The sequence below is a fragment of the Haplochromis burtoni genome, unplaced genomic scaffold (assembly GCF_018398535.1).
Source record: "Haplochromis burtoni strain Fernald_Lab_line unplaced genomic scaffold, NCSU_Asbu1 Contig_471, whole genome shotgun sequence".
Lineage (NCBI taxonomy): Eukaryota > Metazoa > Chordata > Actinopteri > Cichliformes > Cichlidae > Haplochromis > Haplochromis burtoni.
The window spans coordinates 53344-75168 of NW_024582832.1; the positions used below are offsets into that span (position 1 = coordinate 53344).

Genomic DNA, 21825 nt, shown 5'->3' on the forward strand with positions numbered 1-21825 from the left:
GAGGGTCATAAAAAATCAAGTTCAAGTATTAAAAGGAAGATTACATTTTGCTAGAGGAGCTTTGCATGATGAGTATTCTTTCAAATATCCGCTTTATCTTATACCTTTGGCCCTGAAGTAAGTAATGAAGTATTCTGATTCTGACTGTAATTAAGCTCAGTGTTCATGATTCAACAATAAGAAGGAAAGTGGGCAGACTGGGCATCCATGGGAGGGTTCTAAGTAGAAAACCACTGCTGACTTAAAAGAACACAAGAAAAAAGACAAAACCTTAATGACCCCTACAACTTTCGGGAAATTGTTCTGTGGATTGACGAGACAAAAGCTGGCTGGTTTGGAAGGTTTCTGTCCAAGGCCAAGTCAAAGACCGGACTTATGCTTCTCCACGGCCTACAACTGGCCTTTAATGCTCGACTTCTGCAAAGATGAGTGGGCCAAAATTCCTCCACAACAATGTGAAGGACTCATGTTGCAGTTATTGCGGTAAAGGGTGGCAAAACTATTAGGTTTAGAAGGCAAGTACTTTTTCACACAGCAACAGTCAACTCAAGGTGCTTTATACTGTTAGGCAAAGACCCTACAATAATATTTTAAAAATGCATTTTGTATTTACTCAGAATATCTTTGTCTAGAGTTAAAATTTGTTTGATGATCTGACAAATATACCAAGAAACTAGGAAATCAAGGAGGGGAAAATACTTTTTACTGCACTGGGTTTACTGATTTGGTTGGACTAATGATTGCCTGATTATCAAGGGGCAGCTTTGTTATCCCTTCAGGTTTCATGCAAGTGAAGCAGCAATCAAAAGGTTACCCGTCTTGCAAAGAGCTGAAATACTGTTTTTTCTACAGCTCATGGAACAGAAAAGGCATTCAGACGTCTCTTTGTGCAGCTGATGTTCTCTTTGTTGTTGAATATCTTTGCCAGTCAGCTCCTTTGTTCTGGTGGTGCAGGAATAAGATACAGCTCCTCCCTGCTCCCATCAGATCCACATCAAATCCAACACCAACTATCCTTGCTGTTTCCCCCCTTTTTTTTCTCTGGGGGTTTCAATCCTTGCGTTTTTCACTCAATATATACTTACATCCTTAATCTTTTACCTTTGATAAGATAGAAAAGCTTATCACAATAGAAAGGAACACAGTTTTGGTTTTTTTAATCACAGGTTTGCAGGAAAAGCCTGCACCAAAGGATGAAGGGAAACAGTTTCTGACCACCACTCAAAAGCTTAGTATTGTTCCTGTAAATTGAGTTGCACCGTGCTCACAGGAGAATGCAGAATGACTTCCTCCCATGAGTGATAACGTAAAGCCCTGGTTTAGGCAGGATATGTTCTTCCGTCCTGGAGGAACAATGAATGGGGATTAATATGCTGCGTGACAAAGAAATGGAGGATTGAGGTTGCTGCCTCTCATAGCAACAGAGGTTCAGCGCAGGGAATTTATTCCTGCTTGTGACACACAGGTATGTGCGTGTGCTTTTTGCCTCATCTGGACTCACAATTCGAGCACAGACACACAACAAGTTATTTCATTCCCCCTCAGCTGATTATTGCAAATTCAACTTGGCCTTGGTTTGTGTCTGTGGGAGTAAGGACGGACCCGACCACATAGGTCACACTTTTGACACACTTTTTTTCCCCAGTTGCAGCTTTTCAGCTGCCAGCCACACATACACACAACAACAACAACAAACTCATCATGTCCCAGCACGTTGAACAGGCCTCCCTCCCACCCCCATGTGGGGGTCGCCTCCCTTTCTTTGTTGTGTTATAGGGTCTACCTTACAATTTAAGGCACCTTGAGGCAACTGTTGTTGTGATTTGGCATTGTATAAATAAAGTTGAAATGAATTGTAAACTCTAAACATCCACCAGGTCTCTGGTGACCTGGGTTGGGCTTTGTGGTAAAGTTTGAGTTTAGCTGATTTTCACTCGTTACAAGACTTAATTGAAATGTAACATCCTTTAGCCTGTTTTGCTGTTTCCCATGTGTCTAAAACAAAATGTGACCATAACCTGGATTTTAACACCAGCTATTTAAAACTCATACCAAAAACCTGTTAGACTTGTAAAGGTCCTTTCATTCCTAAGCTAAAGTTCTTGCTTACATTGGAATGCAGTCTGGGTAGCGATGTCACTCTCCAGGCAGTGAAGATGGCATCACTGTTAACACTGTTATCACATAAATTATGCTCTGTATGCTTCACGTCTAAAGTGCATAGTGCATTCACATTTCTAAAAGGGTGCTTAAAGCCCACAAGTTAAATTAGCTTTCTAGTCTGACTGATATCCAGATAGCAGAGACTTTAAACCTAATCTGGGCGATGTTTGGCACTTAGTTACAGCATTGAAAAGTATCCTGTTGGATCTGTGGCTGAACTGTTGCCATCAGTCAGTTTTGGTCCAGAGAAAACAGGGCCACATTGCTACTGTTGATGGAGCAGCCTGACATTTATTTGACTTTGAACTAGGAGGCTCTTGTATTGCAAGGGTGTATTCTTTCACATACTTTTCTCCTCTGTAAATAGTCACGGCTGCTTATGACATGTTTAAACAAACAATTTGTTTGTTAGTGTTAACTAAAAGATGAGCAAATATTAGACTTAAATGTATGTGCTTAGTACTGCTCTATTTCCAAAATACATGGACATGTTTCTTGTCAACAGGTTGATATTTGTTATACTGAGTAAAAGTGATGGCACATTTTGTGAGATATTCCAAGGGGATGGGTTATGTCATAAAAATAATTCAGGTAATATTCTCTTTCTCATGTTTTCCTCTTGTGGATACAGGGGATCCAATTAAGCATAACAATACAAAATGTTAAATGCAATTTTAACATGATGTAGAGCGATTTTGCCAGGTGCGCCACTTAAAAGTCAGGAGTAAAGCATGTTTTCAGTCAAATGAATGAACAAATATGTCTGCCTTCTTTTTCACTTCATGCTTTTAGTTCAGTTCAGATGTCCTTCAAACTGAAGGATAACCAAATGATTTATCTATTGAGAAGTACGAACGTAGAATGTAAATTTTGCAACAATGTGTCTCTTTGTGTATAAGAAGTGAGTCGACTGGCTTTGCAAATGTTTTCTTAGTCTCATTTATTTTCTCTTCCAGGAGTCTCCGTCAGCATCTCCACCTTCAGCCTGGTGGCCATTGCTATCGAAAGATACAGTGCCATCTGTAACCCACTGAAATCCCGTGCATGGCAGACCCGATCTCACGCCTATCGCGTCATCGCTGCTACCTGGGTGGTGTCATTGTTAATCATGGTGCCCTATCCGGTGTTTAGCACTCTCAAGTCTTTCCCAAGGCATAATGGTACTGTGGGCCGCATGTGCCGCTTGGACTGGCCCAATCCACAATCTGAGCAGGCCTGGTAAGTGCTTATTAACATGTTATGTTAAACTATTTGCCGCCAGAGAAAGAAATATAAAAGATAGGTGAAAAAAATCATGGTCTGTAATCAGTTTATCAGACATATCTTTATGTAAAGAAAAAAATATCTGTGTGGGCTGGATGACTAGTTTGGAAATGATGACTGCCAGCTATTTTAAAGCAATAATATCTACCATTCTCAATAGATAAACTCTTGCCAGCGTCTGTGAAAAGCAAGACTTCACATGCATTACAATTATTTGGTGTGATGTCTTCACAACCTTGACAGGGATAAGTGAGTAAAATATGAATGCAATGGAAATGGAATACAGTTTCCATGGCTTTGCTTCCAAAAGTGTGGAAATTCTTGGATTCTCACTTACATTAAGTGGAATTATGTAATTTGTGACCAAGAAGAAGTAACTAAAAGTTTCTTTTACTGAAAACGCTGCGTCCAGATAAACAGAATCAACTTTTTGGGAATCAAGTTTTCAACTATAAATTGATGACATTTCAATACAATTTTCCTGTCAACTACAAATCCATCTCCTGTCAGTATAATCTGTTCAACTATAGATCAAAGTCTTTTCAGTAGCTAATTATAACAGGACAACTTTGAATCAATATTTTTCCTATGGCATTACTATTACACTGTCAGGTTTCATCAATATTTTAACTTTGATTTGATATTTATTTAGCATTGAGATTTCAATCTTGACCATAATGATGATTTGGATGAAAAAAACAACATTAATTTAATGTGATTTTGCTATTTGGGCAGAACTGTATTAGATTACTAAAACCGTGATTTTTTGCGAGAATGTCTCATGACAGTGACGTAAGTGAGTGCGCCATTAGTGACAACAGCTGTGTGCAGATCAACAATCGATCATATATCGATTGTGGGAGAGAGTATGAGCGTGCAGCGTTTAAAGCGTGGAAGTACTGACCTTACTTTGAGTTTGATTCCATAAAAAGTGACAAAAACATTAGTGTCCATCGTGTGTGGGAAGAAAACTTCTTTTTACTGCGAAAAAACCCCCTAAACTTCCAAGCAAGCACCGAGTGCACTATGACATAATGGGAAATTCACAAAGAAACTCGCGGATTCTTCAACTGAATGCGGCACACCTGCACCAGGGTAAACCTCCGCCTACCGCAGTCCTGCTTTACAGGTGAAAATAGAGCAACAGGACCGCTAGTCTTTGACTTTATTTATTTTCTGCTGTGTTTTACTTGCATTTATTTGAAAGACTGAGTGTAAACACAAAAAATATTTTATTTTATGTGCTGGAATGTGCAGAAAATAGGTTTAAATGTTAAACTAATTTATTCAAGTCAGAGAATGTTGCATATAATTAAATTTTTGCTTGATGCATAAAGTTAAAAGATTAAAACTGATAAAACAAGTTCTAAAAGGGGACTTTTCCATTTGATTACATTTTGTATGATGGATTATGTAGAAAAAGTAGAATTGGGCTGAAAGATCTATCGCTTTATCACCTCTTCAGGTTGTAAATCGTGTTTTTAAAAAGTAACTAAGTAACTAAGTAACTAAGTAATTAATTACTTTTGAAAATAGGTCATCAGTAAAGTAACGGGATTACTTTTTTGGGGAAGTAATCAGTAATTAGTTACTGATTACTTTTTTCAAGTAACTTGACCAACACTGCTCGAGACATTTCTATTATAAACTCCTGTTTTCTATCTTCAAACAATTCTTCTCCTATGAGCAAAGCCAGTGTTGTGCATAGTACATTTCTATGGTGCCAAGAAAGTACAGTGTTACATTTTTTGAACTTTTTTTACAATTTAATCGCTTTTTGAAAAGTCCCCCAAGCTTGCTAACTGGATTGCTTGTTTTTTTTTAGCTTGTTTGCAATTCTGACAGTACTTTAGCATTATTGTTAAAAACCGTCAGGTCTAACTGCCTTTAAACATTTCTTCTTTCAAGCTGCAAGTGTTAATTTTAAAATGAAGTCAAACTGGACACGATAACTTTGTACAAATCTACTTTAACCCTTTGAACAGATTCACAGAATGTGAGGGTGCTTAAAATGAAATTAATTTGGTGATCAGTTTCACAGTTATAAATGCTGCTGTGTCCAAGCGTTTGGTGGATTTTCTCTTTGGTCAGAAAGAAATGTGAGAGGGATGAAAAAAGAGAAGGCTCTTAAATTCTTGTCATTTTAGAAATGAGCCCCCGGGCTGAAGTTGCTAAGGTGGCTATGGAGTGGGTGTTTGAAAAATGAATGAAATCAGTAGGTGAAAGTTTTATAAGACAAAATTAGTGAGCAGGCAGTTCCTGTTGAGAGCCAATATGAGATGGATCACTTTTGTAGCTTAGCAGGGGTTATACCAATAAATGGAGGCACTAGGAAAAAAAGGAAATAACTACATTATTACACAAATATTCTGCAGATAATGTGTCTACCCTCAGTGTGATCATTTCACTGTCTTTTTAAATTAATGCAATAATTTCTTCTTTCCCTACTCTTTGCTTAGAAAGAGGGAAGAGCAAATCTTATGAGAAGGTCAAGAGAGGACCGATTATTGCCGTTACAGTCTGGATTGCTCCACGTTAGGAAATTCATCTATTCATCTATAGCTCTCTAAAGGCCAGTAAAACCAGCTTTCTTGTTCAAAAGCTCCCCCAAATAGATGGATACCACCTCAGAGAAGACACGTTAAATCCTCTTGGGATATACTACTCAGGGATTTTTATAGATCTGTCTGTGAAAACTTTGGATTCTGTACGATGGTGCAATTAAAGTGAAGAAGAAGATGAACATGGCCAGAACTTGTACATCTCTTTTTCTCTCTTTTTGACAGCCTTTTGTGGTGGAACACTGATGAATTCTCTTTTCTCTGACTGTCTATCAAGCTCTTAAGCTTCACTGAGAAAGATGAGGCAGTGGGAGAGCAGTTAATTAGCCTGCTCAGTGAGGAGGTGGAGGAGGAAGGAGAAGACAATCAAGACTCAGATGTCAAAAGTTTCCATGTCACAGAGTACAAGCGCATTTCAACTTTTAATTCATTGTCAGGGGTTAAAGCTTCCTAAGAGATAACACAATCTAGCTTTCGCTAGATGAAATGGACACCTAATCACCGAAGCAGCCATTTTTAGGTTGAGATCCATAAAAGAGCCATAAAGTGGTTAAAAGTCAAAGTCAAGCAAAGTATATATTTGCACTTACACATCATGTTCACTGACAAAGTTGCAAAAAGTACTCTGAAACGATGACTAATCTTATTCATTATTCACTCCACGTTTTGATCTGAGCAGATAACATTTTGCATTAAAAAGGAAACTGTATGATTCTAACATTATGAATGGAGTGTCTTTGACTCTATCGATTTTTCATTATCAGCGTTGGACCTTTATTTAGACCTAAAATACATCTAAATCGTATCTAAATTACAGCTGATCAACTATTCAGATCAGAGCTCTGATTTTCAGTAGATAAACGAGTGCAAGATTTGGGTCTAAAACAGAAGCCTATGTTAGTGTTGCACATCTGCATTCCTTTTAATAGCTATCTGTAGGTGACTTAGGTGATTGGTAAATGGACTGGCTCTCACATTACATTACTTTTCTACTCTACTAGAGCACTCAAAGCATGTTATTCATAAAGGCACTCTTTTCTATGCCTAAGTGCTTTCTATCTAACATTCAATGCAACTGCAAAAAAACTTGTTGTTCTGTTGTTGGCCTTTCAATTTAGCTCTTGCCACAGCCGGAATAAAAGTCACGAAAGAACAGATTTTCTCTATCGTGAAACTGTATTAATAATAATGACAGCTCTTCACTATAGCCAGTGTAATATGTTGATCGTTATTATCATTTTGCACTTCTTCCTCATGAAGGTGTGCGCTGTCATTCCCTTTCCTGTTCAAGCACTTCTTCAACCAGTTAGCATTCTACCAACGCAAAACATTATCAATGGCAGATTAAGTTCTGCACACAGGCATCACTCTGGGAGCCAAAAACTACATAGACTAATGTGGTACCATAAATTCTGCTGGAGGCTTCACCATGGGACTTCACTTCCTACTCAGTGAAACTATGGTGGATTTCTTTTTATGTACAATCTCTGCTTCTATCTCAGACTTAATAAAGCAAAGCATAGCTGGATTTTACAATTTTATTTAAAGATGACTCTTGCAATTAATTTGTTAATTCTTCTTTTTGTTGGTTTTAGTAGTTTTCAGATGCATAACCATACAGCTAAAATCCACAACCTTAGAGACAATTTGAAGATGTATTAAGTTCTCGACCTTATCGTCCAACTAAAATCTGAGATATAAATAAAGCTGAACAAATATCCTTTGTAGCCATTTGAAGAGTTTTGAAGAGCCCCCTTTTGATCTTAACATAAACTACTGCTGGAAAGCTTGGGATCATTCTCAGATGTACTCATTTTTGAAAGAAAAGCATATTTTTTTCTCTAATTTAAAATTAAATTGATCAAAATTGTTGTGAATGGAAAATAATGATTATGACACAGTGGAACAGTTGTTCGCACTGTTGCCTCACAGCAAGGGTTTGAATCTGCCAGCTGGCCGGGCCTTTCTGTGTGGAGCGTCCATGCTCTCCCTGCGCTTCCATGGGTTTTCTCCGTGTGCTTCCTCCCACAATCCAAAGACATCCATGTAACTGCTACATCAGCTGTAATGTGTCTGTGTTGGCCCTGTGATGGACTAGCAACCTGACTGGGACATACCCTAGGTCTTGCCCAGAGACAGCTGGGACACGCTCCAGCCAGCCCCAACAACCCTGGATTGAGTGAGTGGCTAAGAAAACAGACAGATGTAATCAATCATTATAAAATCATTAATGGTTTAATGACTGAATGGTTTAATCTGTGTAGGCCTAGAAACAGCCATCACTCCTTTTTTTCAGTGACACATTGGGTTCCCTAATGCTATTTGATCACGTGAAAGACCAAATTGATCATGATTGCACAACTGAAAACTGTCGTGCTAATTAAAAAGCAATAAATTTGGCTTGTTAAGTATTCTGGAGCATCAGCCTCTGTGGGTTCGATTATAGTATATAAATGGGCAAAAATAAAGAGCCGTGAGATATGCTAAGTATTTTTGAAGAATATTCCCAAAGGGAAAACTGCCAAAAACAACCCTCAAGATGGTAATGATACCAGACATTTTTAGTGACTCTAACCTTTAAAACACTGCAAACTGTAAAGCACTCTTTGACTCTTGTCTGTGAAGTGCTATATGACTAAATATTGTGTGCTTACTTGAAAGGATTCATGCACTCAAAACAGTAATCATCATCAGCCTCATCATCGGTGCTGTGCCTGTAGATAATCTGTCTGCAGCAGGTGTCTTTTGCCTAACACAGCATATTTCACTGTAACTGATGGTGAAGAAAATCCATACGCCATGTTATGAGTAAAAATCTGGGACTTCAGGACTTCAGCATTCTGGGGTAAGGCCAGTCTAAAGCGTCAGCTCACTGATCACGTTGGCCTACATGGGCGAGAATGCGTTTGAGGGCAAATGTTTGCTTTTAAACTATATTTTGCATCATTCACAAATATTAAATTAGCTTGACAATCCTTGATCATTTATGACTGTGTGCTGCATTGTAAATGCAACATTTAAACATTTCAAAAGGGCTCTTTGTTTCATTGTAAATCTGTTTTAGGATTTACTGCCAGGGTCTATTGGCCCAAATAACTCTACAGTTTATCTGTTTTGTTTTTTTAAAAATTGCCTCTAATTTCCTTCCCTGGAATCCAACTGAATGAGTCATTAATGCAAGCTGTTATTATGACCTCCATCCATCAAACCATCCAACCAATTCCTCAACTGCTTGAAACCTTTCCCAGCTGTCATTAGGCAAGAGATAGGGCACACGGGTCACCAGAGTGACCTGCAGTTACATTTTAGGAAAATGGTTTCTATTAATATTGAATTGCCTCGGTTATTGTCATTATAACATCAGAGTTTTTGGTTTCAAAACACCAAAATGGTGACAGAAAAACGCCACGCAGAGCAAATAAAAAGTTGAACCCTGAAACATGTAGGTTAGAATCTTCCTTTATAGAGTCGGTTGTTTAGTTTAGTTGGAGAACTTTTGACTTGACTACTTGCTGCTGTTACACGTGTTCGTTTCTGATAACCTTCAAGTTTTTGGCGCCGTGAACACCTGTAAACAGTAAATGGCCTGCATTTGTATAGCGCTTTACTTAGTTCCTAAGGACCCCAAAGTGCTTTACACTACATTCAGTCATTCACCCATTCACACACACATTCACACACTGGTGATAGCAAGCTACATTGTAGCCACAGCTGCCCTGTGGCGCACTGACAGAGGTGAGTGACACCTGTAGTCTGACTTAATCCAATCAGTGTTTTATTTTCTGAACACTGCTATGCTTTGCTCATTTACTTTCTGGTCTGAATAATAAAGCCTTTTACATTAAAAAAAGAGCCTCCTGCTTTGTGGCGACCCTCCAGCAGGTGCACTATTAGCTGAGTTAGTGCTTTCCAGCTCTGACTGAACAGGACTGGAAATTAAAAGTGCAAAAGAAATTTATGACATATGCACCATCATTTTCTTCGATGATTAATGCGAGCCAAACGCATCTTTCCTGCTTGATAATCATGTTGCTTTCAGGTGATGTGGGAAAAGAGGTAGCTATGAATATTCAACATGTTTTTTTCCCTCTGCTTCAGCTCTACCCATCTGGGTTTTCCCTTTGAGGCAAAACAAGCGCAGATCCACTACTGCTGTTTTTAAATGCTGTTTCCACACTCCCGCGTGGTCACTTCCACACAGCTTTTGTCTAACAGATTTTCCACAGTATTAAACTGCCAGCTGATAGACGCCTTTATTTATTTTTTTATTTTTAATGAGAAGTGCTGAGTTCAGAGAGTTGCCCAAGCAGACATTAGAATATCAGACAATGAATGAAACATGGCCTCATCCTGTGTGCTGTCGCTTTTATGTGCTGACTGATGCACCGCAGACACCGGCAGTTAAGAAGAGCATTCTCTCATTACTACCAATCAAATGGGAGATCTGGCTGCATCTACTCAGCGCCAGTCCATTTATTTATTACCTTGCTTGTGCGTGCTCGTGTTTTGCTTTACTTGTACACGCCACCTTCTCCTCTCTCTCTAATACACACATTCGTTCATTCGATTCACTAATACAGTCTCTGGTTTTCCAGTCCCAGGTGGGAAAACTCAGCAGCTTTCAAACAAAGCTCCAGAGCGTCGAAGGACTTCCACAGAATATGTGCGGAGGGGTTTCCGTCAGATACTGTGACAGAGCTGACAGAGGCTCTAAGCCCTTTGAATCTTTTTGCACTACTCAGAAATTCCTCTGTCAACATTTTGCTCTGCTTTTTTCTTTTTTTTGCTCTACACTCAGTTCATAACTTTTTCTTTGATGTGCCACCAATCTAAGCACTGCAGAAAGCTGGGATTGGTATTCTTTGTCGTCTGTGATTAGAAAACATTCGTGTACCCAGTCTAAATCAGTTGAAAACATCCCCAATAATTAGATAATCTTTTAACTGTATTTGTAAATGTTATGTGCACATTTACATACAAACCGGACACTCTGGGTTTAATAGTTTACAGCCTTTTTTATCAGCAGCATAAGAGCCACACAGAAAGTTCTAATATTTAACTCTCGCACATTGGTTTAAAGTGGAACACAATTAAAATCATTGGCGTTATTCAGTGGTTTGAGTGGAGATTCTTGCTATTGATCTCAAATGACCAAGTTATCTAACTGCAGCAAACAGCTGATGTGTACTAAATGCTCATTTACAACTACACGCTTCTACCTGGACAGCATTAGTAGCTTATTTATCTAATTTTCATTCGACTCATCAACGGTCTGATTCAAGATAAGGTCACTTTACCCTTCACTTAAGACAGCTTTCCAGCTAGTTTGTGTTTAGCAGTTCTGGGGTATGAGTATTAGAGATGATTGAGACATAAGTGTGTTTGGGACTTTTTAATCCCATTGCAATTATAAACAAGTGTTAAACTGGGCTGAAATGATCCAGAATGGCATTCTGGCCCCTTCGATTAGTGAGCAATAGAATCTTGTAGACAGGTTAATAATGCGAATGACTGTCAAATGGACCAATTCTTACTTGTGCTGCAGACTCTTGTTGCTTCCCGCGGCGGTATGGAAACACTTGCACAGTAATAAGAAAATATTGTAAACCAACGGGCTGCTTACATCTTCAGTGCATTCATTTGGCCTTCTCTTCCCAGTGATGCGTTTATGGTGCAGATGTAAAAAAAAAAAAACAACGTTTCAGTCATGCTATGATACTCAGCATCCAGATAGGAGCTACTGAAGACAAGCAAGCATAAATGGATTTTTTTTAGGTGCCAAGTCCTTTCCACTGGAACTTTTCAAACAGCTTGACAAACATGACCAAACACACAAACTGTGTCGGTGCAGTTTGTTGCACAGCGTGCCTGCTAGCGAATGTTGAGTTTCCCACTCTTAGTGTTGCGCACAGGAGAGGAAGATGAGAGGTTATTTTCAAAAGTTAGGACTGCACACCAAATCCATTGTTCTAATTCGTTTTAAAGTTTTTAAGTCAGATATTGAATCTATGCATGCTGTGCTGCTGAATTATGTTTTTGTGAAATGTTTTGCAGAACAAATCTAAACTCATTTGTGATAATACTGTACTAGACAGTTTGGTGCTGATTAGATTCACTCACTAAATTATACCTTTTATCCTTATAGTATCTACAGGTTGGATCTCATCTTTACAGCTACAGTACCTCTCAGAACAGGCTCTGCCGCGTATCCAGGGCTAACACACAGACAACCATTCACACTCACATTCACACCTATGGGCAATTTGGAGTTTCCAATAAACTTATCCCCACTAACTGCATGTCTTTGGACTGTGGGAGGAAGCCCCGGCCGGAGAGTGGAATTGAACTCTTGTTGCTGTGAGGCAAACCACTGTGGCACTGTGCTCAATTTAACCCCGAATTATGTATATGTTGTTGTTTGAATATGGCAGTTGAAACAGTGTGAAAAAGTAGTTGCAGCCTTTTATCACATTTAAATGTTTCAGATCATCAAATAAATTTAAATTCTAGACAAACATAGCCTGAGTAAATACAAAATTCAGTTTTTAAATTATGATTTCATTTATTAAGGAAAAAAAAAACTATCCAAACCAAACTGATCCGAGGTGGTAAAGTAATTAACTTCCTGTTTAAGTCATAAATTAACTGCTATTATCCACTATTTTTTTGAAACCTGACAGATGAGATTCAGTTTCACTCACCCAGGCCTGATTTCTATTCAAACAGGACCTGTCTGACAAAGCGAAATAGGCTAAAAATGTCAAAAAGCAACACATCATGCCATAATCTAAAGAAACAACTGAAAAGCACGCCACTGATATCTAGTGATTAAAGGGAAAGACATCTCTAAGGCTTTGTTGAGCCATTTCTAAGTCCTGTGAACCATAGTCAGAGCTTTAATCCAAAAAGTGAAAACAATTCAAACAGTGTTAACCTTCCCAGGAGTCGTCACCCTAGCAAAATTACTCCAACTCCATGCTGATGACTTATCCAGGAGGTCACAAAAGAACTCAGAACAACATCCAGAGAACTACATGCCTCACTTGCCTTAGTTAGGGTCATGATTCAATAATACGAAAGAATCTGAGCAAAAATGGCATTCATGGGAGGGTTCTAAGGAGAAAAACACAGCTGACTGAAAAGAACTCAATCACATCTTTGAGGGGGAAAAAACATCTGGGATACTCTGTGGACTGGTGAGACAAAAATTGAGCAGAACCAAAAATGAGCTTTTTGGGACGTATGCATCATTTGGCATAAAACTCACACCAACAGTCAGACATGGTGGTGGCAGTGTGCTAGTGGGCCGGGGCTGCTTTCTTCCTTCAGGACTTGATACAAATTAGTTATAATTGATGGAACCATGATTTGTGCTCTCTATCAGACAATGATATAAATGATTCTCCTGAAGGAGAATACCGAGCCATCAGTTCATGCCCTGAAGCTCAAGTGCACTTGTGCACCCACTTATACAGTGGGTCAATGATCTGAAATACACCAGCAATGGTGTGAATGGTTTGAAAAACAAAATGAAGGTTTTGGAGTGGCCTTGTCAAAGTCGGAGTCAAATCAGATTGAGATGCTTTGGAAATGATTTATATTTTAGTGTGGCTAATGTGCAAAAAACTAAGAAATAAAGAAGCAGGCAAATATCTTTTCACAGTGCTGAAGCTACAAAAAAGACAGCTACCAAAAAGATTTAACTCAAATGTACTATATTTTATACCTGGCAGTATAGTGGTTGGCAATGTTTTAGACACCACCCATGGCCATAAGAATGGATGGATAGTTTTATAACTTGTAATATTTGATATTTTTGCCTTTTACCTGTAGAAAATGTTGAGAAACTGAGAAATTTGTCTTTTGAACAAGTTTTTACTGGGTGAGAGGTGATCATAGTCTTTTTGTTAGCAAACATTTTTCTAAGTAAAGCAAAACTAAACATATAAAATACATTTTTATGCAGATGACATAGTCCTGCATGGACAGGATTCTTCAGCGCCAACTTATCAAACTAAGGATTGTATTTTTCCAGTGTTTTTCAGACATGTCTTAAGATCCTCAAACTTGTACTGATTGATGACAAAACAAAAACAGTACTTTCTACACTATGATCTTCTAATCTACATATGTTGGGATATTGACACTGGAAAAAGCATGGTGCAAAGCCCTGTTGTGTCATGCATCTCAAAAAGGTGTTTAAGGAAAGAATTTGTAGTAATTATTATGCCAGTTGGTCTTCATGTACAGTAAGTAAGTTAAAACTTCATACTGTTTTTCTGGTCTTCCAATAAGGCTGCGGCAAAAAAAACCAAAAAAACCCCACTACTGGTGATATATACAAACGCTGCAGCATCAAGAGTATCACCAGAGGTAAACAGCTCAAAGAAAAACAGAGTGTAAAGGCGGGTTACACTGCAGGGTGCTGAGGGGGGTCATGGTCTGCAGAGAGGAGCTGCAGAACTGACCTGAGATGCTGCAGTACATTTTGCTAAGAAGCAAAGGGGGTAAAGATAACTGTTGGGAGGAGCATCTGTAGGGCCTTTAGCCCATCTCCTGGATGTGCATAGCAATACAGAGGCAAAGAGAAAAACAGTTACGCTCACAAGCAAATTTTTCAGCTGGATTTCTTCAGCTTTGAGGACTGATTTAGTTGCAAATCTGTGATTTTTACACCCCTTTTATTCCATTCTGGCTGTTTTCAGGTACATGCTGCTGCTGCTCATTCTGTTCTTTATCCCGGGAGTGGTGATGAGTATAGCCTATGGTCTGATCTCCAGAGAGCTCTACCGGGGCATTCAGTTTGAGCTGGGCCAGAGCAAGGAGGCAACTGGTGAGATCCATTATACATTTAATCCAATTGTGAAAGGATTGTTGTTTGCATTGATTTAACTTGTAGTGAAGATGAAAAATCACTTTCTCCAGACCCAAATGGGGCTGCCGTAAATTACATGTGGAAGGCAGGAAACAATCAGAAGGGCCAGTAAATGTTCCCCGACTATAAATGGCTAGTAAATATAAGACATATGCTATTGTGAAAATAAACATGTGCCTACTTGAGTTTTATTGTTATGCACTTAGATAGCACACTGTCATTTCCAGGCAACAGCAGCAAATAAATATTTCTACACACATACAAAGGGACATTTGTGTAATCTGCCTCAAGCAGAGAATGACATATTTTGTTGCTACCTGGAGGTTCTGCACCTGTTCCATCCAAAAATATACTCCACTGTCCTTGGAACCACTCGGGTTGTTGTCTTGCGGCTGATATTCTCCATTTAAACAGAAACAGAAAAAAATATATCTGATATAGCTGAAATACGGTCACTTTAGGTCAATTATAACTGCTGCTATAACTGTGTGTATCAGCAGCACCAGTTTCCATGGAGTCCAGTCTTGAGTGTGATTCATCAAGGTGGGGAACATGTGAAACAGAATTCAGTAGTGATGGTAATTTATTACTGAAATAAAATTAGAAAATAGATCGTAGCAAAATAAACTTCCATCCTTGCATGGAATTCCACATGGAGTTGAATCATTTAGAGTTGGGTTAGGGTTATTTTAAGCTACAGGATAATTATGCAATTTTCAGACACTAGCAGACGGTGCGTTGCAAATCAGGTTTTACATTTTGGTTGGCATCACAGTCATTTTGTTTAAATGTGTTTCATTCAGGTGTTCTAAAAAGATGAAAGAGTGTAAGAATGGAAATGAACCTTTCAAAGCCATTGCCACATTGTTTCCACTGTAGAAGTGTGAACAAACAGAAATGAAGGCTAAAGTGCTCCAAGCAATTTGTTATATTGTTACACTACTGAGAAATCTAATGTCATTAATGCTTAACTTTGGAAACGTTACACCCAAGAACTGCATGTGAAGTAAACCCAAACACACCTGCTAATCCATGATTAAGATCAGAGGAAAGCCTGGTTTCTGCCTGACATCTCTTCCTGTTAAAAGGGAGTTCTTCATCCCCGCCGTTGACTAGTTCTTGTTCACATGGGTTATACATACGGAGAGTGTTTGAGGGTAAGATTTAACAAAATAAGTATTTAAGATTAAGTTTAGAAATGTTATTTCATCCATCCATCCATCCATTTTCTTCCACTTATTCAATTCAGGGTTGCAGGGAGGGGTGGAGCCTATCCTAGCCACAATTTTATTCATTTTACAAATTACTTTGATTTTGATGATTATTTCGTTAAAGATCATGAGGTAGAATATATTTTTAGAACCTACTAATAAACAAATACTGAAATTAGTTCTCCAAACTCTGGACATACTGAAGCTATGTGTCAAAATATCGGTATAGCTAAACAGCTAATGTTAACGTGTGCTGGCCAGGATAGCATTTATGATAACTGTTTAATACTTAAATGTTGTTCAAACGGGAGATTTATCGACCCCTGAAATTCCTCCTAAAGGGTTTGTTCAGTGTTATGAAATTTAACCACTTCAGTTGTTAGTGAGGGAAGGTGGGGTGTTTCTAACTGTCTGCAGCTATGTCAGCTGCAGGAAGCCAAAATGTATTGTAATCATGTGTCACCTGTTTCTGTTAATGACACGTGATTTAAGGTGACTCAAACTTACGCTTTCCCCCTGTACTTCTACAGGCCAGAAAAATGGTGTAGACAGACCTTTGACAGGGCCGAATGACGATGATGATGGCTGCTACATCCAGGTATCCAAAAAGCCCTCCTCTTCTGTGGAGCTTCCCACCCTCTCTGCCTCATCTAGCACCGTGCAGGTCAAGACTGAGCGCGCCCGCAGCAACACCTCCGAGGCTAAGCTGCAGGCTAAGAGGCGCGTCATCCGCATGCTGATGGTGATCGTAGCACTCTTCTTCATCTGCTGGATGCCCTTGTTCACAGTCAATACCTGGAAAGCCTTTGACATGAAGTCTGTCACCAAAGCCCTCTCAGGAGCACCCATCTCTTTCATCCACCTCCTGTCCTACACGTCGGCCTGTGTCAACCCCATCATTTACTGCTTCATGAACACACGTTTTCGCAAGGCTCTGCTGTCCACTTTTGCCTGCTGCAGTCGCAACCGTCTGTGCCGCAAATGCTGTTGGTGCAGTGGGAGGGAAGGTGGGGAAGACGGCATCAACGCCACCTCCATGGGCACATCGATGGCGACCTCAATGTCCAAGTTCAGCTACACCACTGTAAGCACCACCGGCACCTGCTAAGCCTCGAGGAGGGCCGGGTGGTCGCATCAGTGGCTGTGGTTACAGTGTATGTGCCATCTGTTTTATTTTTTCCCTGTTTTTTTTTTTTAATCTTCTGTTTGTCACTCTTCATCTTATTATGGTGTGAGTCATGTGCTGAGTAATATCCATGCCCTTGCTTAGAGGTCTTTTTCAAAGGTCTTCTTTAAATTCTTCGTGCATGGTTGCAGAATGTGAAGTGGAGAAAATACTGTTTCTTTTTTGGTGACATCCTTTTACTCCAGTTTAACTGGCAGCATCTGCTTTGTTGCATCCTGAAAAGAACATCAAGTGCCTGTGCTCTTGGTGTGGCTTTGTTTGTTCGCTAGCTGGGACGGACATTTTAGTGGGAAAACTATGTTGAAAATATAAATTCTGTGTACATATTATTCTGTCTTTAAGTTTATTTAAGGTGAACGTTTTGATGGAGACTGCTAAATAATGAAGACCGGCTAACCTACTGCGAATGGAAGGATTTCGGTTCCATTTTTGTTCATCTTCAGTCATTCAGGGCATCTTTTTCTGGTGCCAGTATTATTATTACTATTATTTTATTTTTATATTCATTAATCATTGATCTTATCATTAATATTAATGCTAATTAATCACTAGCCTATTTATTTATGACCATTTTCCCACTTGATATTATGGCTTTTGAATGAGTACTACCATGCAGGGAGTGCAGAATTATTAGGCAAGTTGTATTTTTGAGGAATAATTTTATTATTGAACAACAACCATGTTCTCAATGAACCCGAAAAACTCATTAATATCAAAGCTGAATGTTTTTGGAAGTAGTTTTTAGTTTGTTCTTAGTTTTAGCTATTTTAGGGGGTTATCTGTGTGTGCAGGTGACTATTACTGTGCATAATTATTAGGCAACTTAACAAAAAACAAATATATACCCATTTCAATTATTTATTTTCACCAGTGAAACCAATATAACATCTCCACATTCACAAATATACATTTCTGACATTCAAAAACAAAACAATGACCAATATAGCCACCTTTCTTTGCAAGGACACTCAAAAGCCTGCCATCCATGGATTCTGTCAGTGTTTTGATCTGTTCACCATCAACATTGCGTGCAGCAGCAACCACAGCCTCCCAGACACTGTTCAGAGAGGTGTACTGTGTTCCCTCCTTGTAAATCTCACATTTGATGATGGACCACAGGTTCTCAATGGGGTTCAGATCAGGTGAACAAGGTGGCCATGTCATTAGTTTTTCTTCTTTTATACCCTTTCTTGCCAGCCACGCTGTGGAGTACTTGGACGTGTGTGATGGAGCATTGTCCTGCATGAAAATCATGTTTTTCTTGAAGGATGCAGACTTCTTCCTGTACCACTGCTTGAAGAAGGTGTCTTCCAGAAACTGGCAGTAGGACTGGGAGTTGAGCTTGACTCCATCCTCAACCCGAAAAGCCCCCACAAGCTCATCTTTGATGATACCAGCCCAAACCAGTACTCCACCTCCACCTTGCTGGCGTCTGAGTCGGACTGGAGCTCTCTGCCCTTTACCTATCCAGCCACGGGCCCATCCATCTGGCCCATCAAGACTCACTCTCATTTCATCAGTCCATAAAACCTTAGAAAAACCAGTCTTGAGATATTTCTTGGCCCAGTCTTGACGTTTCAGCTTGTGTGTCTTGTTCAGTGGTGGTCGTCTTTCAGCCTTTCTTACCTTGGCCATGTCTCTGAGTATTGCACAGCTTGTGCTTTTGGGCACTCCAGTGATGTTGCAGCTCTGAAATATGGCCAAACTGGTGGCAAGTGGCATCTTGGCAGCTGCACGCTTGACTTTTCTCAGTTCATGGGCAGTTATTTTGCGCCTTGGTTTTTCCACACGCTTCTTGCGACCCTGTTGACTATTTTGAATGAAACGCTTGATTGTTCGATGATCACACTTCAGAAGCTTTGACATTTTGAGACTGCTGCATCCCTCTGCAAGATATCTCATTATTTTTGACTTTTCTGAGCCTGTCAAGTCCTTCTTTTGACCCATTTTGCCAAAGGAAAGGACGTTGCCTAATAATTATGCACACCTGATATAGGGTGTTGATGTCATTAGACCACACCCCTTCTCATTACAGAGATGCACATCACCTAATATGCTTAATTGGTAGTAGGCTTTTGAGCCTATACAACTTGGAGTAAGACAACATGCATGAAGAGGATGATGTGGACAAAATACTCATTTGCCTAATAATTCTGCACTCCCTGTATTTGGCCACAAGTAAAAGTTTTAATGGAAATGAAGTATAATATTGTTTTTTGGATGACATAATTGATCATTAACCTCCTAATACCCGAACTTTTTCATGGCATGCATTTATATTTTCTCTTTGCTATTTGGGCTCATTGGGACCTGATGAATGTAAAAACAAAGAATTACATGATTTTTTTTTGTTTCTGAGAAAAATGAGATCCACATACGAGCACATTTGCTTTAAATTTTGATAGAACAGTGGCAGTCTAACGTCCTCGTAAGTGGATATCAGGCCCTTGTAGAGCAAAATTTTATATTTTGGTCTAGACAACAAAAAAATGTGATGTCCACATATGTGGACACCAGGTCCTAGGAGGTTAATTAATTATTGTGCTGTTTTGGGTAAACTGGGTAAATGTTTCCCCCCACTACACTTTCTTATACTACAGAAAGGAGAAAGGAACACAAGTTTTTAATTTTTCTATGTAATTAAAAACCTCAAAGTGTACAATAAATGGCCCAAAAATCCATATCTCTTCATATACTTACTAATGTGAGAGCTTTAATGAAAGAGGTGAGGACTGTTCATCCACTTATTCTGCTTGTTTGAGGCCTGGTGGTAAGCGCATATCAGAAAATGTGAATCTGCCTGAAATCTCTGCAGCACAAAGTGCAACAGTTTAGTTGGGAATATCTAGCTAGTTTCTTCTTAAACTCACCAAATCAAAAGCAACTACTGTAGCGACTCAGCAGCAGTTTTAGAGGCTTGCGGCACCTTAGAGGTCAACCATTCTCATGTTTAACTAAACTAAAGCTTTACATGTGTAATATATAACCAGCTGTTAAGAAGGTGAAAAAGAGAGAGAAAGCACAAATGTTTGGTGAAAACCTTGCTAATAGCTAGCAAGAATGCTATAATGTAAAGCTGATCCTTCAGGGAAACAAAGGTATGAGATGGTCGGAGATAGTTGTTCAATACAGAAGTTTACTTACCTGCTAAGAATGAAAGGGGACCTGTTATTCTTTGCCTTACTTTATGTCATATGTGTAATGTATTAATGCTTGTTGTTCATGTATAGCAAAGGATCAAATACTTAGGCAAACATACATAAAATTAATCCCTGAAAGCAGAATGCTCAAGCTGTAAGCTGAAGAGAAAATGAATAATTTATATTAAAAAAAATTGGCAGCTGATGCCCAAAAGGAACAAGAAGGATGTTTACAAGGCACTGGATGCCCCTTTGCAGGCTTCTGAAAGCTGGTCAATCAGAGGAAACTGGGAAAGGAGGGAGCATAAAAAAACATGAGATAAAATGCCCCACAATCTAGCTTGGACAATGCAAAGCTATATCTGTGCATGAGGATAACAAAAAAAGATTGGTAAGAGTAATAGGTCCCCTTTAACAGAAACATGTTCAACGGGAAGCAGGAGAGGAGGGACTGGGAATGGGAAATGTTAATAGCTTGGAAAGTTTGCAAAGTGTGTTTATGTGTTGAAATTACTCTAGAAACCTCTTCGTTCAGTGTTGTATTGTACATGCGGTCATGCTGTCATGTCCAGAACTGAAAATGAAATAAAAACTAAATGAAAAAATAAATGCCTCACAATTTCAAAGAGTGGATTATTTTTCTCCTTTAAAATGTTTTTTTTTCCCAGTAAATCTTAATTACCCCCCCCCCCCCAAAAAAACTCAAACAAATAAACAAACTAACAAACAAACTTTGTTATCATTCAGTTGATAATGTTACAATATAAGAAATTGACTGTACTAATATCATTGTAATTCCATCATTAGCAGTCGAAGGGCTATTTGGAGGCAGCATGAGAGAAGAAAAGGCAGGAGTGTAGCTGTGACAGTGGGGACTTTAAATGTAGTCACTATGCCTGGTAAAGCAAGAGAGCTGGCTAATATGATGAAGAGAAGAAAGGTAGAGGTATTTGTGTGTGCAGTTGATCTGGTGGAAGGCAAGCCAAGCCAGGAGCACTGGAATTGGATTCAAATTGTTCTACAATGGTAGGAAGCAGAAAAAGCAAAATGCAGTAGGAGCAACCTTAAAGAAAGAGTATGTTAATTGTGTTGTTGAGGTGAAGGTTACACAGGGTAATGAGTTTGTAGCTGGCAGTGTTGGGGAGTAACGGAATACATGTACCGCCGTTACATATTTAAAATACAAAATATGAGTAAATGTATTCCGTTACAGTTACCGTTTAAAAAGGTGGTATTTAGAATACAGTTACTTTGTTGAAATAAATGGATTACACTGCGGTACTTTCCTGTTTCATTTTGTCGCGGGTCAGGACTGTTTGGGTTTTGTTTGACAGCTACGTCTGTTGTTCCAGGCGGCAGCGTTACGGTTGCCATGGTTACAGGGCGACGCTCTCTCTCTCTCTGCGACTGTGTGTTTCCTGGGTGA

At 39.1% G+C, this 21825-nt stretch overlaps 1 protein-coding gene across 1 annotated transcript in view; it reads left to right on the forward strand.

The window, feature by feature from the left end:
• LOC102299385 (cholecystokinin receptor) overlaps window positions 1-17948 on the forward strand; it is a 61092-nt gene extending 43144 nt beyond the window's left edge. Inside the window, exons 3-5 of the mRNA XM_005951740.3 lie at window positions 3120-3381; window positions 14693-14820; window positions 16604-17948. Coding sequence (XP_005951802.1) covers window positions 3120-3381; window positions 14693-14820; window positions 16604-17181 — 968 coding nt within the window. The 3' untranslated portion in view covers window positions 17182-17948. The remainder of the gene's footprint in view (window positions 1-3119; window positions 3382-14692; window positions 14821-16603) is intronic.
• The last annotated feature ends 3877 nt before the right edge of the window (window positions 17949-21825 follow it).